The following is a 20,389-nucleotide window of genomic DNA, read 5'->3' as shown; positions in this document are numbered from 1 at the left end:
AGGCAAAGAGATGAATTAATCAACATAAGGTTATAAAGATTATTTTTCAGTCAACTTGACAATAATTCATTTAGTGACATGTTCGGGCTCTTACATGGGGCTTAACACAGACCATGCTCCATTCATGGTGAACAATCCTGCTCCTTAGAGCAAGCATGCTTAACACACACAATGGTCCCTTTCTAGCTCCTTCAGAAGCAAGAAGGGAAGCAAGCAAAAAGAGGCTCAATCCTGTCTTCTCAGCCGATTGTGACTATGATGGTGTTGTTGAGGACCAATCATGAGTCATAACATGTAATGTGCCGACCTGGTTCTTACAATGATGTTAGAAATGAGGTCTCTAGTTGGCAGTCGGTTTTCACCCTGTCCAAGTAGCGACCCTCACTCTAGTCAGGATAAGGGAGATACTCGTTCAGATAACCCCTGCTCACCCTTTTGGTAGCTTGGTGCAAGCAGTCAGGCTTATCTCAGAAGTAATGTGTAAAGCATTTGCACATAACACACAGTAATAAGTAAAAACACTACAAACTGACAAAACACCAGTTTCAGAAAAATAGCCAATATTTATCTATATAAAACAAGACCAAATACAATAAAAATCCAACATACAGTAATACAAATTGTGAATTCTGCAAGATTTACTCAAAAATACAGTTCCTTGAAGTCAATAGCTCCACCTGGGGCTATCACAGCGTCGCGATCAACAAAACCAACAGTTCAGGCCGGCCGCGGCGTTGTGGGCCAGCTACGGTTGCGGGAAGACCCACAAACAGTACCTTGGAATTGCAGGGCGTTGTGATCCTCGCGGTGAGCTACGGAGAGCGGCGTCGCTGACGTTGCAGTGCAGGAGTCATCCGGCCCTTGAGGTCACACGCATTGCGGATCGAACTCCAGGCTGATGAAGTCAGGTTCGCCAGCGTGGATCGCGTTGGGGCTGCTTTGCAAAGCAGGACGATGCGACGCACGGTGCCCACAGGTTACGGTGCAGGCAGTGGCTCGGTGACAGCATCCAGCGGCGTCGGTGAGACCCGGGCTGCAGTATTAAGCAGGACGGTGCGACGTGTGGTGTCCAAAGGTCACGGTGCAGGCAGCAGCGTCGTCGTTGCTGAAGCGCTGGCTTCGGTAGGCCCAAGCCAGCGGTGCAGTACGGTGCTTCGTGACCCTCACGAGCGGTGTCCACATGCCACGGTGCAGGCGTGATGCCTGGTGATGACACAAGAGTCGATGGTGCTGGCATCAGTGGACCGGGCGGTGCTTTGTGTACCACACGAACGGTGTCCACAGGCCACAGGGCAGGTAGCGGCGCAGGTGTCAGCAGGAGCGGCGTCGTTTGGGATGCCCAGGCTGTGGTGTGAGCATGTGATGCCGGAGTGCGGGGCCCACAGGTCGCAGTGCGAGCAGCGGCTCAGTGAAGTCGTACGATGACGGTGTCGGGGAGACCAGAGTTGCGGTGCGAAGCAAGGCAATACGACTCCGTGTGGCATCGGCAGGTCACGATGCAGGCCAGCGGACGTTGTTGGCGGCAGCAGCACTGTGGTTTCTCAACTTGAACAGCACAAAACACACAGTTCCCAGTGCTGCAGGTCGAGGAAACTGAAGTCTTTGGTGTCCCTGAGACTTCCAACAGGAGGCAAGCTCTACTCCAAGCTCTTGGAGAATTTTCTCAAGCAGGACACACAGAAAAGTTCACCCTTTGCACTTTTTTCAGGCAGAAGCAGCAACTGCAGGCCAGTCCAGCAAAGCAGCACAGCAAAGGGACAGTATTCCTCCTTCAGCTCTTCTCCTGGGTAGATGTTCCTCTTGATTCCAGAAAGATTCTAAAAGTCCGGGGTTTTGGGTCTTCTTATTCCCGGTTCTGCCTTTGAAGATGGCAAACTTCAAAGTGAAGTCTCAAGTGTTTGCAAGATCCTTCCTTGTCCAGGCCAGGCCCCAGACACTCACCAAGGGGTCAGAGACAGCATTGTGCTTTCAGGTGTGAGTGACCACTCCTCTCCTCCCCTCCAGCACAGATGGGTAATCAAGATTTGCAGGCTACACCCCAGCCCGCTTTGTGTCCCTATCTAGAGAAGAGGTGTGAACAGCCCAACTGTCAAACTGACCCAGACGGGGAATCCACAAACAGGCAGAGTCACAGAATGGATTAAACAAGAAAATGCCTACTTTCTAAAAGTGGCATTTTCAAACTAAATCTAAAAACCAACTTCACTAAAAGATGTATATTTAAATTGTGAGTTCAGAGACCCTAAACTCCACATTTTTATCTGGTCTCAAAGAGAATATGCGCTTTAAGGATATTTAAAGGCAGCCCCCGTGTTAACCAATGAGAGAGATAGGCATTGCACAGTGAAAACCGATTTGGCAGTATTTCACTGTTCGGACATAAAACACACTAATATATTTCTTACCTTAAACATATACTGCACCCTGGCCATGGGACTACCTAGGGCCTACCTTAGGGGTGCTTGACATGTAGTAAAAGGGAAGGTCTAGGCCTGGCAAGTGGGTACACTTGCCAAGTTGAATTGGCAGTTTAAAACTGCACACACAGACACTCCAGTGGCAGGTCTGAGCCATGTTTACAGGGCTTCTAATGTGGGTGGCAAAACCAGTGCTGCAGGCCCACTAGTAGCATTTGATTTACAGGCCCTGGGCACCTCTAGTGCACTTTACTAGGGACTTACCAGTAAATCAAATATGCCAATCATGGATAAACCAAACAGTACACTTTACACAGAGCACATGCACTTTAGCACTGGTTAGCAGTGGTAAAGTGCCCAGAGTCCTAAAGCCAACAAAAACAGGTCAGAAAAACAGGAGGAAGGAGGCAAAACGACTGGGGATGACCCTGCAAAAAGAGCCACTTCCAACAAATGGTATTATTTATAGTGATAAGCAGAGGCTCCTACAGATGTGTTAACATATACAGGGACATCCTAACGAATTTGGTCGGCAATGGGCCAAACATCTTTTAGGGGCCCTTGTTCAGAACAGCTTTGAAAATATGATCCAATTTCAGCTTTTCGTGTCCTTCAAGGCCAGGTCACTGAAAGTGCACAGGCACACCAGACTAAATTCTAAATGGGTTTCCAGACTAATATTCGTGGATAGTGATGTGTGTTTTCTATACTGTAATATAGAAGCAGATCACTAATATTATTGCAAATAATCTACGCAAGCCACTGTCCTTTCTTATATGTGAGGCCCTGTTTTGATCTAAAAATAACTTTCTTATGGATGTTGCATGGTGTTGAAAAAGAAACATAAGTTCTCTGCATAATGTCTGTCAAAGACTCCCACACATCATGAGTATTAAAAATAAACTAAAAGAAAGTGCTTTTTAAAACAATCTATCTTTAAGAAGCATTCAAGGTTATCAGGACAGGACTATGTGGAAAAAAGAGCCGGATCTATCTTGAGGGACCCCTAAAAGGCTGGGACCGTGGGCCATATCCCACTTTGCCCATGCCTTAAAATGTTTCTAAAGATATATATTTATATATAAATAATAATAATCAGCCGGCCTCCAAGAGCAGCCATAACTAGTAGTCCTTTGTCCTGGCTTCAGTAGATATCCTAACATATATAGTGGTGAGATATACCTTCTACAGTGGCCTATAGTACATTTAATGGTGAACCCCACCTCCTACAGCGGATTTAAGATACAGTGATCAGCAATCGCTACAGCAGAGCCTATATGTAGTGATCAAACATGTTGCCTATCGAGGTTTTAAAGCCTAAACTTCAATGCTTTTATAGTCTGTATTTCAGCCCTGCAATGGGCATACCTCCCTTTATCAGAACGTGCTCAGCTAAGTACAAACACTTGGTCTCACCCTCTAACACCTACAATATTCACGCACAACTATCAGAAGGTGGCAGAGTCAATTAACATAGGAACATATCCGATCACATCACAGCTGGCGCATCTTCACAAGTCGAATCAGACTTCAGTTGCCGATGGAAACATTGGGATCCTTTGGGAAGTCACGAGAGGACTAAAAAAGCGCTCCAGATCCCAACCAATGGTTGTGAACTAAATAAATGGGGGTAACAGGCCTTAATATGGGAGATGTAGCTGATCACTCGTGTGACAAGGGCAAAGTAGGAACCAGGGTGGATCGCTATGTATGTTAGAGCTACTCAAGGAACCAGGATGGATCAACGCAAGTCCACCCTATCTTCTAAAGGGATCCCACACAAAAAGTGGCCCATCCTGTAATTTATTCTTTGTGTCCCAAGACCTAAGATGCGGTTTCATGCTAACTGAATATCCAAATTATCCCTCTTGTACACATGACTCTCAAAGGCTAGTGACAGCCAGCAGTATAGGTACCTCTTTTGAATGTACCTTGTTATTGCATTGCTTATGATCCAGGATAATAGTGTTATATAAACTGTTAAATAAATAATTTGTTACCAGCTGATGATTGTATTATTTTTCCAATAGGACTGTATAATTTTCGTTTTAGCACAGCATTCTACTTTGTGCATTAGTCCGCACCATTAGCTACTTAGGCCTTGCTTTTTGTGGATATTTCTTAGATGCACTTCATAGACAACACCCCTATTAGAGCCACCCACCTTTTCATCCTACTTGATGTACTGCTGAAACTGATCTTAAATACAGGGATCAGGCCAGACCTCTACATTAACTTTAAATATACAAGGATCATGTCTGACTCCCAGGAAGTCTTTATAAATGCATGAACCACCCGGCACATATACACTCACCAGCCAAGGCCACAGAGAAGAATCGACAGTGTGGCAGATGTGTGCCAGCTGCTCCTGGCACCAAATCTACACCTCCCCTCTCTCTCTGTTTGTGGGCGGCTGGAGGGAAGCCACCTGTGGCAGGATTGATGCCAGCTTTGGATGCAAGAACAATTATACAAACATGTTGCTGCTTTCAGTGGGACTCAAGTGCCAAGTATGGGAGGAGGCGCAGCCAGACAGAGGCTTCTCTCTAGGCAAGACCACTTTTAGGACTCCCTGCTGCCTAGGCAAAGTCACATTTCGCCACCCCTGGCACCACCGCCTATATCTGAAAAGCGTACATCCCCCCTCTGGGGCAAGCTGGCGCAGAATAAACTACGTTTATTGTTACCCAATTCAATGGTAATAATATTATTGTCCTTGGAAGGATAAATGGCAGAGTGAACCTGCTGGGATGCAAATTTCTGACCGTGAAGTCAAAAACCGATCCCTAGAGCATATGTATTTTTCTCCTAAACCACCAGGTCCAAAACTAGGGGTGCTTATAGGGGCAACTGATTACACCCTAACTCGTGGAAGTTAAACAAAACCACCTTGCAGCAACACCACCCCACCCTCTTCCCCGAAGTGAGAGAGGGTCGGTATTAGCTGTAAGGGAGAAGGAAGGCTCTATGGTCACAGGACATTGTGGGGCATATTTATACTCCGTTTGCGCCGAATTTGCGTCGTTTTTTTCGACGCAAATTCGACGCAAAACTAACTCCATATTTATACTTTGGCGTTAGACGCGTCTAGCGCCAAAGTTCCTGGAATTAGCGTAATTTTTTTGCGTGAACACCTTCCTTGCGTTAATGATATGCAAGGTAGGCGTTCCCGTCTTAAAAAATGACTGCGATGCTATTGCGTCGTATTTATACTCCCGGGCAAAAATGATGCCCGGGAGTGAGCGGGTCTAAAAAACCCGCATTTGCGCCAGATTTTAGCGCCTGGGTCAGGGCAGGCATTAAGGGACCTGTGGGCTCAGAATGAGCCCAGAGGTGCCCTCCCCTGCCCCCAGTGACACCCCCTGCCACCCTTGCCCACCCCAGGAGGACACCCAAGGATGGAGGGACCCACCCCAGGGACATTAAGGTAAGTCCAGGTAAGTATTTTTTTATTTTATTTTTTTGTGGCATAGGGGGGCCTGATTTGTGCCCCCCTACATGCCACTATGCCCAATGACCATGCCCATGGGACAGAAGTCCCCTGGGCATGGCCATTGGGCAAGGGGGCATGACTCCTGTCTTTGCTAAGACAGGAGTCATTTCAATGGGGGATGGGCGTCGTTAAAAAATGGCGCAAATCGGGTTAAGACGTTTTTTTTGCCTCAGCCTGACTTGCCCCATTTTTAGACGCCCAAACGCCATTTTTCCCTACGCCGGCGCTGCCTGGTGTACGTGGTTTTTTTTCACGCTCACCAGGCAGCGCCGGTCGGCTAACGCCGGCTAACGCCATTCAATAAATACGGCGCCCGCATGGTGCTTCAGAATGGCGTTAGCGGCGCTAATTTTTTTGGCGCAAAACTGCGTTAGCGCAGTTTTGCGTCAAAAAGTATAAATATGGGCCCGTATTTCCAAATCATCATATTTAGGTGCGTGATTACAACCATTACACGTGATTGGTTCAGTTGAAAACACCAGACTACAACTCCCAGAATGCACCGATTTCTTAAACTGGTAACAGAATATCCTGCTGACACAGACGCCGATGTGATTAGGGGATAAATGATTAAAAAAAATATTTAAAAATCACATGCATAGAGCAAACCTGTACCACTTGGCAATACAACGGGCTAAAATGTCCGCTTCAGAAACCCGCCTATCTGCTGAGCCTCAGGGTTAAATCACTGCAGGGCCTTATCAGCCTCTCATCCATCTGCAGTTTATTAATGGAGCATCCCAGCCCTGATAATAACTGCCCATACTTCCATACTGTTTTGTAGGACGGTTCCATATTAAGTGCTTTTTTATAAAAAATTAATACTGGTTATCAACCTCAAGTGCTAATGAACAATCACAACCACTATTAACACCCAACATATTTACAAAAGGGATCTGAGTGTGTCTGGCGGAAGAGACCTACAGCTCTTAGGCTGAAAACCTTTTGTTAATATAAAAGAGAAACTACCTTTCCAAACATTTTGAAGATATTGCAGGCCACGAAGAAGTTAAATTATCATAGACTTCTATTGCCTTGTCGTGAGCTCCAGCTGAGAAGACAGAGTGTGGAACCATACATGTTTCTTTCTCACCTAAAGATTGTGTAACATTGGAGAAGGAATGTTGGCATGAAAGCATGGAAGTCTATTCACCAAAATGCCAGGAATGGCGGAAAGTGACATCACACATGCCTTTTGACCTTCCCTCCCCCCCCCCCCACACACACGCCTACACATAACACACTTTTTACACAATCTTGCTCACATAAACACACTCACAAGCATGCACACAACACCCATGTAAAATCATATTTTTTTTACTTACCTCAGCTACTAGAGATGGTCATATTCCAGCTAATTGTACTTCACTGCGTGTAATAAAAAAATTACCTGAAAACAAGGAGTGGAGCTCAAACCGAGCTGCCCCATGTGTTCCAGGCGCTGATTTTGCCACGTGAGGCCAGGGGTCACAAAGGCAGTGCCATGGGTCGCAAGAGGCAAGGCAAGAGTCGCAGCTGCGACCCCTAAATAACATCCACGCATTATAGGAATCTGAGAAGCTTCCATCTAAACAGAAGAACTATTTCAGTTTGAGTAGGTTTTACGAGTTGGTGGCTATTGAGGCAATTGCTTTGCACCTCAATGGTAGCTAATGAAAACCATCATTAAATTCACAGGCCCTCCCTGTCGCTGTGTTCTCTCAGGAAAATGCCATAGAGGAAACTAAGGGGACATTTAGAGTGTAGCAGGGTGGGAGAGTTGCCATAAAATGGCGATTTTGATGCCACCATACTTGCAGTCCATCGGTCCACTTAGAGTGCAGGGTCCGCTGGCTGATGGCAGAATAAAAGGCAGTGCCAGTCTGCCACTGGGCTGCCACCATGGATTTCCGCCCATTATAGGGAGTTCCTCCGGATGTAGATTTCTCTAACGGGGTCAACCTAGCATTTAAAGGACGTAATGGCTCTCAAGCACAGGGGGAAAAACACCATATTCCCCCCCCCCCCCCCCCCCACAAAAAAAAAACATACTTGTGCTTTGGGTGTTGTTAAAAACAAAAAAATCCAAATGAGCCAAAAAAAAATAAAAAATACCCACAACTATGCAACTACTTGGCTTTTCAGAAAATTCTCCAGCCACACTTTCAGATTTCCTTTCGGCTTAGAGAGGCCCACCAGGCAGGGATCTCTAAATGTGACGGTGGGCAGCACCCAGGGCCGAGGGCCTCTGATAGACTAGCACGCCGCCTGCAAGAACCTCCATGGTCACATGAGGCTCAAGCGCGGGCATTGCTGTTGCACTATTGATGCCGTAAATACATGTGAAAACTCGCATTAATCATCATTTCAATTGAATGTTACGTCTAGCTCTGAAGTGAGGGGTTAACTTCCTCGTGTTTACGGCCCAAGCCAGAGATTTATAAACAGGGGACTCGGAGGGATTTTTTTTATGGATCAAGTTTCTAAAAGATGTTTGGATGTTCCTGATCTCAAACCTTTCAAGTTCTAGGATCTAAGGTCTACTATGTGTAATCTCATGTATGTATATTGTTAAAGATGTAGTTCCTTATTTATCTCATGTAGGAGGAACATTTGCACTGTAATAGATGTAATTCCTTGTGCCTCTACTCTAAAGCATGTATTTTACTGTGCCAATGACCGAAGGTGTTTCCGTGTATCTCTAATATAACAAATGTATTTCTAGGTGTCTCTTGAGTAAAGGTGGATTTTCCTGTGAGTTTAATCTTCGAGACATTATTGTGCTTCTAATTTACGAATGTTTTTCCTTCCATCTCAGATCCAAGATGTGCATTTCCTCATACCTCTAAACTAAGATATGTACTGTTTTCTGCCTCCGATCTTTAAAAAAAAAAGTGTACTAACCTTTGCCATGTGCATAAAGGATATATTTATGTGCCTCTTATCTGAAAGATTTTTTTTTTGTGTCTTCCTCTCAGCTACAATGGAGCGATTCAGTTCCCATGACCTGGCACTTCAGGCACAGAAGAAGATTCTTAGTCGAATGGCCACCAGGTCAGTGGTCAACAAGTTCATTGACGACACCAGTAGTGAGATCCTGGACGAGCTTTACCAGGTATCCAAAGAGTACACCAAGAACAAAGCCGCCTCGCAGAAGGTCATCAAGAACTTGATCAAGATCTCAGTGAAGATCAGCGTGCTCTACCGCAACGACTGCTTCAGCCCGGAGGAGTTGCAGCTGGCTGAAGATTTCAAGAGCAAGTTGCACCAGGGCGCCATGACAGCCATCAGCTTCCACGAGGTGGACTTCACCTTTGAGAAGGATGTGCTAGCCAACATCCTTGGCAAGTGCCGGGACTTGCTCGTGCAGCTGGTGGACAAGCACTTGACACCCAAGTCAAAGGGGCGCATCTGCCACGTCTTCAACCATTTTGCTGACACAGAACTGCTCAGCCAGCTTTACGAACCCAAAGGGCCATTCAGACCCCACCTTCAGAAGATCTGCGATGGCCTGAACAAGCTTATAGAGGAGGGCACATTGTGAGTGTAACTGATCTGCTGCCCACCACACGTGCAGCTACAGAGACTGAAGACCAGAGTGGCCAGCACCGGCCATATCTGAAGAGACTCCACTATGGGGCTAGGAGAAGGAAGTGCCATAGGGACGTCATCCTGTCATCAATTACAACTTTGAACAGGAACCTTTCTGTCCCACCCCAACCAACTTCCCCAAGCTCATCCTTCTACATTTGGGCCCGTCTGTACACAGCACTTTGGCACCCACAGCTGAAGGGAACTGGTTTTTGACATGCCAAATTACGTATTTTGTATACACTTAATTTTAACTAATGTGCTAAGTAAAAACTTGGCTGGTTCTTAAGTGCACTGTGTGATTGAGAGTTGTGGAGAAAGTACCTAAACTCAGAAGAGTGTAAGGCCAGGCAGTTAATTTAAGTGCCTTGAGGTTGCTAAAACAATCCTTTGTTATAAATGAGACGTTTGAGGACAACATATAATTAGCCCTGGTAGGGGCTGTTAGGGGCAGGTGGGGGGTTTTGGGCAGCTAGCACATGTCTGCACACAGCAGAGTGTTCAGCAGAAATACGCCTCTGTAAATTCGAAACAATCGTAATGGCTCTAGACAAAGGGCCATTCAAAAAGCCATTTGAATTTCAGTACTTAAAAACCTGAATTTACAATAATAAATTATTTACTTATACACCACATTATCCCAGCGAGGGGATGCCCTTGAAAGTTTGTACTCAAACTCAAACTTTTTCTTGCTCCTTTCCTGTCATGGAAACCAGCAGAGACTTTCTCATGTCAAGGGCAGGAGTAAGTGGTTTTCCAAGGAACTTGTTAAAGGAACACCTGCAAAAATAATAGGGGTGCAGAGGAACCGCTTTCTTCACAGGACCAAATAGTTTCTCTCAGTGCTTAATTTGAGTCAGTGGTTGTGGGGGGTAGGAAAGGTCACAGGCATTCATTTTTGGGGACCAGCACTTTTTCAATAGACTGATACAAATCGGAATGTCTGGTGGTTGATTAAAGAGGCATCAGGTGGAACCAGGTCTATGAAGCCTTTTTGTTGGGCTTCCCAATCTTTAATACAGCCGGTCGGGGGCTCCTGAGCAAAACTTCGGCCCTGGCACTTTTTCTTTTACAAATTAAACACTGCTGGAAGAAAAACATGTTAGCACATGATTTCTCACTTTCTCGTTGATCTTTGCAAGATCAAATATTCATGTGTATACTTGGTCATGTCAAAATGGTAGCACCAATCGATCCCTGGCATAAATATGTGTTTAATATTAGGAGTGTTTATGCTCTCTGTCAATCAGCCCCAGTGGTACTGAGGAAGGCGCGGAAAAGGCTACACAGCGCAGTGATGGGATAAATCACAAGCCAGTTACAACATCAGTGGTAAAGGAAAGATGAATCTGATGTCTTAAGGAGGGCCTGGCTGCAGAGAAACAGGAGGGAGAAGAAAGCATGCCAGACAAATGACTTGTGGAACCTAGCAATAGAGTTACCAGAAGAAGGGGGTGTTAACTTTACTTGGGCTCAATTCACAAATATTAGGTCCATGCGTAGGATTACCCATGGAACATAGAAAAAAGGGCATGATAGCTATTAATAAAATATATTTAAAAAACATTCAAATAAATTATAGATATTTATTAATAGAAATACCGGAGTAAGTCACATGTACCCACAGGAAACTCTTTGTGAATCAGGCCCAAGTAAGCTAATGTTCCACACAGAAGACACTGTAACAAGTCTAACACTTTGAAGCGGGACCTGGCTCTTTCGCAGGAGTCACTGAGTGCTAGTCCATGGTGTTCATTTTGCTGAGGAGCAAAAGTGGGATAAGTTCATGTTTTGGTGACTTGCCATAAATTATTATAAGACTTTGTACAGAAGCTAGGTGTTGAGATGGATAAGATTATTCGCTGACTATATATAAATATATATATATAATTCCTCATTTGAAAGACGAGCCTAAGATTTGAATAGAGCGGAGTGCGTAGTTATGGATCTAGGATAGAGCAAGTTAGTGGAGCCTACAGGGTGATGAGATCTTAAGGTCGCCAAAAAGAGGAAAGTGATTGATGCTAAAGCCAAGAAGAGAGGAACAGTGCTTAAGTTGTCGAGTGTATCCAGATGGTGGGCATCACCATTCCCTTGTGGAGATCGAGACTTATTGTTCATCCTCAGACACTGACCCATGACTAGAGAGCGAAAGACAAAAAAAGAAGGCAGTAGGAAGAGGAAAATATCTTGGAGTAGTTTGCCCAGTTTTTGAGGCCTCCTTTGGAAAATTCCATCCAGTTCAGGAAGTTTCATTTATTGGAGTTTTGCATCATAATCCTTCAGGTCTCATCTTGTGAACTGTGTCCTGCCATGGAGATCTAGTGTACCCAAACCTAGACCGCTCAACTGATGTATTGCATCCAGTTTTGGAGGCCACATTTGAACGTTTGTTGCCAGTGTTGGGGATTACACATTTAACATTCTGTCCAGTTACAAAGGCCAACTTCTGGAAAATTGTGTCTAGGCCAGAAGGCCGCAGTTAGAGTATGGTGTTTAGCTTGGGAGCCTTACTCGGGGTATTGTGTCCTCTGCTGAAGGATACATCTCAAATGTGGCATCCAAATCTGGAGGGCTGGTGTAAGTGATAAAGGGTGACTGTAAACAGTCAAAAGAACAAGTTACTTACCTTGTGTAACTCCTTTTCTGGTGGATACATTAGCTACCTGTGGATTCCACACCTAATGAATTCTCCCAATGCGCCAGCATTCAATGGAAATTTTCTTCCCAGCTCTGCACGTCGACGAGGACGTCACTATTGCCCGACTCCCACGCTACTCCGTCTAACGTCATCGTGGCAATAAGAGGACCTCGCCGGCGAGCTAATGTCAGTTTTCACCATTTTTTTAAGTGCCTTTGAGGCGAACAGGTGATCACCTGACATCACATACTTGACATGACTACATCAATCAAATATAATACGTAATATTTAATCAAATAAAAACAGCAAAATATACAAATATAAACATCTATATATACACACCACATATATGTACATATATATACAATCAAATATACATTCACCCTAGGAAATCTTGGCATGACCAACCAGGCAACAGGGAGGCGGGTGGGACCGTGAGGAATCCACAGATAGCTAGTGTATCCCCCAGAAAAGGAGTTACCGTAGGTAAGTAACTTGTTCTTCTGATGGATACAACTACCTGAGGATTTCTCACCTAATGAATTGAGTCCCAAAGCAGTACCGCAATCGGTGGCGGGTGCCTGAATGGTCACACCAAGAAATCCTGCAGCACAGACCGTGCAAAATGGCCATCCCTCGTAACCTCCAAGTCCAAGCAATAATGCTTTGCAAAAGTATGGAGGGAAGCCCAAGTTGCAGCCTTACAAATCTCATCCACAGGAACACCTCTATCCAAGGTCGAAGAGGCCGACTTAGCAAAGAATGACCCACCTGGACAGTGTTCTTTTGTGGACAGCCTTGCCTTTCCTCTTCCCCACGTAGCCAATGAAGAGCTGATCGTCCACCCGGATCTCTCTCGTTCTCTCAATGTAGAAACTTAAAGCTCTCCTCTGGTCAAGCCGATGCAGTCTCTCCTCCTCTTTTGATGGATGGGGAGGAGGGTAGAAAGACGAGAGCGTTATAGATTGTCCCATATGGAAGGGTGTAACAACCTTTGGTAGGAAAGCCGCCCTGGTCCTCAGCACCACCTTGTACGCATGAAAAGAAGTAAAAAGGGGGTTTAACGCTAAGCGTTTGAAGTTCACTCACTCACTCGCCTAGCCGACGTGATAGCTATGTGAAAAACAGTCTTTAATACCAAAAACCTTAACGGACATGAATGTAAAGGTTCAAACGGCAAACCCATCAGCAATGTAAGAACTAAATTAAAATCCCACTGAGGCATAATAAACGGAGTGGGAAGAAACCTATTAATAAGACCCTTTAAGAACCTTTTAACTATAGGGGACCTAAATAAAGAGGGTTGATAGGGAGGGCACAGAAAGGCCGACAGATGGCCCTTAACAGTCTCAACTGCACAACCCCTCTGCACCAAGGACAATGCAAATAATAAAATGTCTGACAAATGGGCCCATAAAAGGATCAGTTTGCTTCTCTCCACAACCAAGCAACAAATTTTGCCCATCTGCCAGCATAGATAGATTTGGTGGAGTGTCGCCTGGCCGATAAAATAACGTCCACCACTTCTGGCGGGAGAGAAAAGGAACTCAGATTGCCCCGTTCAATCTCCAGGCATGAATGTGCAGACTCTGGAGGTGGGGGTGTAGAACCTGCCCCTGCAACGGCGGAGGAGATCTGCCCTGTGAGGGAGACTGAGCGGAGGGCACAGTGAGAGTTGGAGAAGGTCTGAGTACCACCCCCTTCTTGGCCAATCCGGAGCTATTGGAATGGCTTGGGCCCGGTCTTGGCGAATCTTCCTCAGAACCCGAGGAATCAAGGGTATGGGGGGGAAACGCATAAAGCAACTGGCCATACCAGGACATCTGAAACGCGTCCTCCAACGCCCCTTGCACCAGATACTGGAGAATGCATAACGACTGGCAGTGCACCTACCTGAGGGAATCCCCACATCCGGAAGATGTGAAGGACCAGGTCTGGATGGAGACATAACTCTTGATCGACAGACTGTCCGCACATACGTTCAGAACTATGGCCAGATGGTTTGCTACTACACAAATCTGATGGTCCTGAGCCTCTCTGCAAAGAAGGTACAACCCTACTCCTCCCGGCTTGTTGATATACCACATCACGGTAGTGTTGTCAGTCAGGAACTGAACCGACTGTCCGCAAAGGGAAGGGAGGAAGGCCTTGAGAGCCAAAACGTATCGCCCGCAATTCTAACAGATTGATATGAAACATCTGTTCCACTGGAGACCAATGACCTCCAGGTCCCCCAGATAAGCTCCCAACCCTAGAGTGAAGGCATCCGTTATAACCGTGGCCACTGGTGGTGGTAGCGAAAACGGCCTTCCTTGGGAAAGGTTGCCGTCAGCAGCCCACCATTGTAGATCAACTGCAGTGTCTCTGGAGATATTTATCGACTCCTCAAGATCCCCTCTGTGCTGAAACCACTGCCTGAGGAGGCACCAGTGAAGAGCCCTCGTGTGTCAGCGTGCATGAGTGACCAACATAATGCAAGAAGCGAACAGACCGAGCAGACGAAGGACCCTGAGGACTGGAACAACCGCTCCGCTTTGAAACATTGGAATCAACGCCTGAATGTCCTGAATCCGCTGAGGTGGAGGATAAGCCCGATTCAATGTTGTGTCCAGTACCGCCCCTATGAACAGGAGGTGTTGAGAGGACTCCAGGTGAGATTTGGGCAAGTTTACCGAAAACCCCAGATCGAACAACAACTGGGTTGTCATTTGCAGGTGATGCAGCACAAGCTCCGGAGACTTGGCTTTGATCAACCAATCGTCCAGGTAAGGAAACACCGATATTCCCTGCCTCCTGAGATCTGCTGCAATCACCGCCATCACCTTCGTGAAGACTTGAGGTGCTGAAGTATGACCAAAAGGAAGGACCGCGACCCTACCACAAACCGTAGATACTTCCTGTGCGACTTCAGAATAATGATATGAAAGTAAGCATCCTGTAAGTCGACAGACACCATCTAATCTTCTTTGTTCATCGCCAGAAGCACCTGCACTAGAGTCAGCATTTTGAATTTCTTCGGTTTGAGGAACCAATTCAAAACCCTCAGGTCCAGGACCGGCCTCAAACGACCATCCTTCTTGGGGATCAGGAAATATCTTGAATAACAACCCTGACCCCTTTCCTGCTCTGGAACCAACTCCACTGCACATCTCGATAAAAGGACTAGAACTTCCTGCTGCAACAACAGGAGATGGTCTTCTGTGCAAAAGGATGGACGGGGAGGGATGGGAGGGGGGAAAACTCCCAAAAAGGAATGTCATAACCTTTCCCCACTATATTGAGGACCCAGGAGTCTGATGTGATCAACTCCCACATGCAGAGAAAATGAAACAACCTTCCCCCTACAGGAGAAGCATGGGATACAATGGATGGAGGACTAAGGCTGCTTTCCCTGTTGCCCCCCCCCCGAGTAAGAGGAAGAGGCAGGGTGCTGCTGGATGGCTCCTCTCCTAACCCTACCCCGCCCTCTATAGGACCTATAGGGAAGGCTAGACGGTTGTAGGCCTGCTGGTAGGGGTCTCCCCCGAAAGGAAGTTCCTCTTTCAAACACCCTGAATCTTCTAAAAGACCTGAACGGGGTGGTCGTAGAAGCCTGCAGGTTTAGAGACTTGGCAGTAGGTCCATTAAGTCTGCTGCCTTCCTTATCACCATATGGAATGAGGCAGCCTCCTCAGTAAATTCTCCAGGAGAGGCTAAATCCCACTCAGGGGAAGTAGAGACCACTCGCGGAGTCCAAACCCTGGAAGTCTCCCAGGGGCTCAGCGATCTCTCCTTCCTCCAGGAGCTGCTTTCTATATTCTTGCTCCTGGATTTGTGGCGAAGTCATCGGTGCCACCGGATCCACAGAAGCCACCGGCGTCGAAGGTCTTCTCGGCGACACCAACGGTGCCGGACCAAAAGGGCATGAATGGTGTTGGCTTGTATGAAGCCAGAACGCCCAATCCAAAAGCCAAGGGACTTGAGGGACCAGCCGGTGCACCGCCAGGGGCCATGGAGTTAAAGATATTAAACATAGCATTCAAGAATGCCGCTGGATCCACTCCTGAAGCCGAGAGTGCTGGATACTCCTGCGGCGCCGGCGCTGGATCAGGCACTTCCGACTGCACTGCAGACGAGCAGCCAGGACTCTGGGGAGGCTTGACCACCTCAAACACAGACGGCGCCGGAGAAGCCTGAGGGCTCTCAGGCTGAGGAGTCACTGTCAGACTGACATCCCACATCTGACGCCGCCGAATAGATGGTGACCTCGACCGGGATCGGTCCCTTTCCGAACGTCTTGGACTCGTTTTTCAGGAGGATAAGCCCGAAACTGCACTGTGTCCAGAACCGCTCCGATGAAAGGGAGCGACAGAGGGTGTCAGGTGTGACTACGGCATGTTTATAGTGAACCCCAGCGAGTGCAGGAGGTTCACTGTAGTCTGAAGGTGGGAGATGACTTTCTGGGGCGAGTCCACCTTCATCAGTCAGTCGTTGAGGTAGGGGAAGACTGAAACCCCTAACCTGTGCAGATGAGCTGCAACCCCCACCATCACTTTCGTTGATCCTGCCACCAACTGGACGGGAGTGAGGGGACGGACTAGGAGGGTTTGGGGGCTGCAGCAGGGGCAGAGGTGGACTGGACAGACCTCTGGTTCCCTATCCCACGGCCACGTGGGGTTCCGCGTCCTCAGCCACGCATAGGCTAACCAGCGTGCGAGGCACGGTGGCTGTCTGGAGGACGCTACAGGGAGCCCCTTCCGTGGCCACGAAACGGGGGAAAAGCAGACTGTGGGGAGCGAGGGGCCGAGGAAAGACCGAGCCGTAGCCCAGGAATCCTTGAATCTCTCCAAGGTCGAGTCCAGGATTGACTGTTGGATATCCCCCCAAAAAACAGAAGTACGTAACCAGGCGTGGCGTCGTAAGGCCATCGTTGTAGCAACCGATCTGCCTAGAGTCGGTCGTGTCCAGCCCACAACGGATTGTGAACTTTGCTGCATCTCTCCAACTGTTCACAGTTGGAGAGACAATAGCACGGGCCTCCTCCGGTATCTGCGGCAGGACTCGGGCAACCGTATCCCACAAAGAGTGGGTATGGCGGCCCAAAAGGCAAGCGGTGCTCACAGACCGCAGCGCGAGACTGGAGGAAGAAAACAACTTCTTGCAAAACGGTTCCAGCCTTTTGGATTCCCTATCTGGGGGTGCAGAAGGAAATGTGCCTGAATAAGAGGAAGCCTGAACTTCCAGACTCTCTGGCGTGGGGTGTTGGGACAGGAATTTAGGGTCGTTCGGAGCAGGCCGATGGTGGCGTGCAATAGTCCTATTCACAGTAGCCCCTGTGTTGGGTTTGGACCATGTACCTGAAAGGACATCGGTGAGGGCTTCATTAAAAGCCAAAAGGGGTTCTGAAGTAGAAGCCCCAGGCTGAAGCACCTCCGTCAAGAGATTAGACCGGACATCAACAGTGGGAAGCTTGAGACCAAGGATCTCAGCTGCCCTACTGACCACCCTACCATAAGTTGCTCCCTCCGCCGTAGCCATGGTAGGAGGAGACAGCATGCTAGCATCAGAAGTATCCAGACCACTGGCTTCGCCCAATTCCTGAGCCCAGTCCACAGCAGGGTCATCCTGGTATTCATAAGGGTCCAGGGACCCCCTCCAATTCCTCCACATATTCGTACCCATAAGACAAAGGGTCCGACTTAGAGTAGTTGGGGATAAGAATCGGGTCGACGTCAATAGTGGGCACCACCGACGTTGGGAGCATCAATAATCGACCCAGCGCAAGGTCTCAAGGGTGCGACCGGCGCCAGTGTGGATCCGGAGGTGACCTCAGTGGCCAGAGCTGAAGCCGCCGGCACGGGACCCAAAGGCCCCTCAGCCAAACCCCTTGGGCCCAAAGGCGCCGTATCGGGGTCGGACCGCCCAAATATGAGGCGCATGGCCTCATAAAAAACTCTAAGCTGGGCGGGGGTCGCTCCGGCTCCAGGAAACTCGGGGAAGCACGGAGCCGACCAAGACACAGGCTCCGAGGACGTAGGCCTAGTGTGTGGATGCTCTTCCAGCATCGCGTCAGCGGAGCGACAGGGCGAAGTCGGAGAGCAAAGGGACTGCTTCGACTTCTTACCTTGACGCAAGGATTTAGAAGGCGTTGCGTGGCGATGACTCTGCAACCGATCTCGAGACCTTCCTCTCGAACGAAACCGGGACCTATGCGGAGTCGAGTAATAGGCTTTAGGGACCGCTCCCTCAAAGCCTTCGGGTGCATGGCCCGGCACTCGGAGCACGACTTCTGGTCGTGCTTGAGACACCACAGACAAACCCGATGAGGATCCGTCACCGACATGGTCCGATGACCGCTTGAACCCGGTCTTCGGGGACATCCTTGACGCACCAAAGTCACACAGAAAAAAACTCAACAAAATGGTCGAATTCAGCCAAAAAATAGGCAGGGTAGCTCTTCTCCGGATCAGCGCGTGGTGCGCAAAGAAAAGAACTGACGTCACTGCACAAAGACAGCATCTATATACTACTCCCGACGTCATCACGGCGACTACAACGCCAACGAATCCCGCGGAGTCGACCAACGCCATCTACTGACGCTCAAGGGTATTGCTCAAAGAAAAAAAATCTCCGGGTCCAGTCTGATGCCTGGTGGAAAATTCTAAGGCAAGGAATCTGCAATTAGAATATGTCTCTACCAGATGTATAGTTACCAAAGGTAAATAACTTGTACGTTAGGATTAGTGTAATACACACATCAGGGGAAAAAAAGAAAAAACAATCAGATTGCCCATTTGATGGATAGAATTATTAAACAATATTGGAGATGAGAACTGATTGCTTGGGGCTCCTGTCTAGCAATGTGAAGTCACTGTTGCAGGACTATGGGGTCAATGTCACAGAATGCTACTGACAGAGTAAATATAGTGTGCCAACATGATTGTCATTCGAAGGCTAGCATAGAGAATAGAACATACTCTCTCCCTTCCTGCCAGGATGTATGCCCACTAGCTGTGGAAGATTAGAATTCTCCACAAAATCATAAAGCTGATCTGTGCACTCCCAAAAGGTATAGCAGGGCTTCAGCAGTGCAAGCTTCCATCACATTAAAAAAAAAAAAAAAACGAAAGCACCAGCCAAGGGAGAAAGCCACCCCTTATGTGAAGAGGAATGGACAGGATCTGGTGAAGCCTCTTTCGCTCACAGCAGAGGAAAACAAATGTAGTCTTTCTTCACTTACCAGATATTGCATAGGCACCAACAGACTAAGCGACTCTCACATACACAGAAGAGGCACAGCTTCATACACAGGAATGAAGTCCAAGCATCCCCCACATACACAGAAGGGGCACAGCTTAGGAGAGAGTAGCAAAGCTTCCCTTTCATACACAGGGATTAAGTCCAAGCGCCCCTAAAATACACAGAAGAGGCACATCTTAGGAGGACGCAGTACAGCTTCCCTTTCATACACAGGGATGGACTCAAAGCGTCCCTCGCATACACAGTAAAGGGACATCTTAGGAGGGAGTTGCATAGCTTCCCTTCCATACACAGAGATGGAGAGCAGTAGTTCAGGCTTCTCTTACACACAACATGAACCGCATAGGGAGAACAAGTGCATTCCTCCTTATCAGAACACCAACAGCACACAAGCTTCCCAGTCATATGTGGGGTAACACATCGGGCAGCAACAGCACAAAATTAATTTATACCCTAGAAAATATAGGATGCAAACACCACACACATAGCTGAGGCAACACAACTAGGACTTTGACATACCCAGAATAACCATGGGAGCAGTGCTTAATTTGCACAAGTGTTTTCTGGTGCTCAACTCCACCACTTTTCCAAACGCCACACCTATTTATGAGGGTTCACCACATAGTGGCGCTGCCTCTCTATTTCTGAACGTTGCTAATTCAGCATACTTAAAAAAAAGAAAAAAAAGAATAAACCAACAAGTCAATTTCAGCCTAAGGGGAGCTACAATAGTCTGTCTACTATGAGTTATGAGTATGCCTGTTAATTGGTAGCACTAATATTAGCTTTCACCCTGGCAGCACTGGCATGGGCAGTGTGTGGAGCCAGCCACAGTAGGTTCTGGAAAATAACCTTGGGCTAGCACTTTTTTTCTTTTTTTTTTTTTTTCTTTACAGCAATGCATGGGACACTGGGCTGTAGTGAAAGCACACACATAGATGGGGTAGTGTATGTGAAGCACACAGGGCACATTCTCGCACAGAAAACAGGTACCGAACAAGCAGCAGTCGTACAATCTTTGCTCACACA

The 20,389-nt window shown here is 47.5% G+C and overlaps 1 protein-coding gene across 2 annotated transcripts in view; it reads left to right on the top strand.

Moving 5' to 3' along the window:
• The window catches only part of TNFAIP8L2 (TNF alpha induced protein 8 like 2), a 163,665-nt gene extending 153,896 nt beyond the window's left edge, over nucleotides 1-9,769 (top strand). For both annotated transcript variants that reach the window (XM_069218489.1, XM_069218488.1), the window contains exon 2: nucleotides 8,868-9,769. In XM_069218489.1, the coding sequence (XP_069074590.1) occupies nucleotides 8,873-9,433 (561 nt within the window). In that variant the 5' untranslated portion in view covers nucleotides 8,868-8,872 and the 3' untranslated portion in view covers nucleotides 9,434-9,769. The remainder of the gene's footprint in view (nucleotides 1-8,867) is intronic.
• Nucleotides 9,770-20,389: the final 10,620 nt, after the last annotated feature.

Source organism: Pleurodeles waltl, chromosome 12 (assembly GCF_031143425.1).
Source record: "Pleurodeles waltl isolate 20211129_DDA chromosome 12, aPleWal1.hap1.20221129, whole genome shotgun sequence".
In the NCBI taxonomy this organism is placed as follows: domain Eukaryota; kingdom Metazoa; phylum Chordata; class Amphibia; order Caudata; family Salamandridae; genus Pleurodeles; species Pleurodeles waltl.
This window is presented reverse-complemented; position numbering and strand designations above follow the sequence as displayed.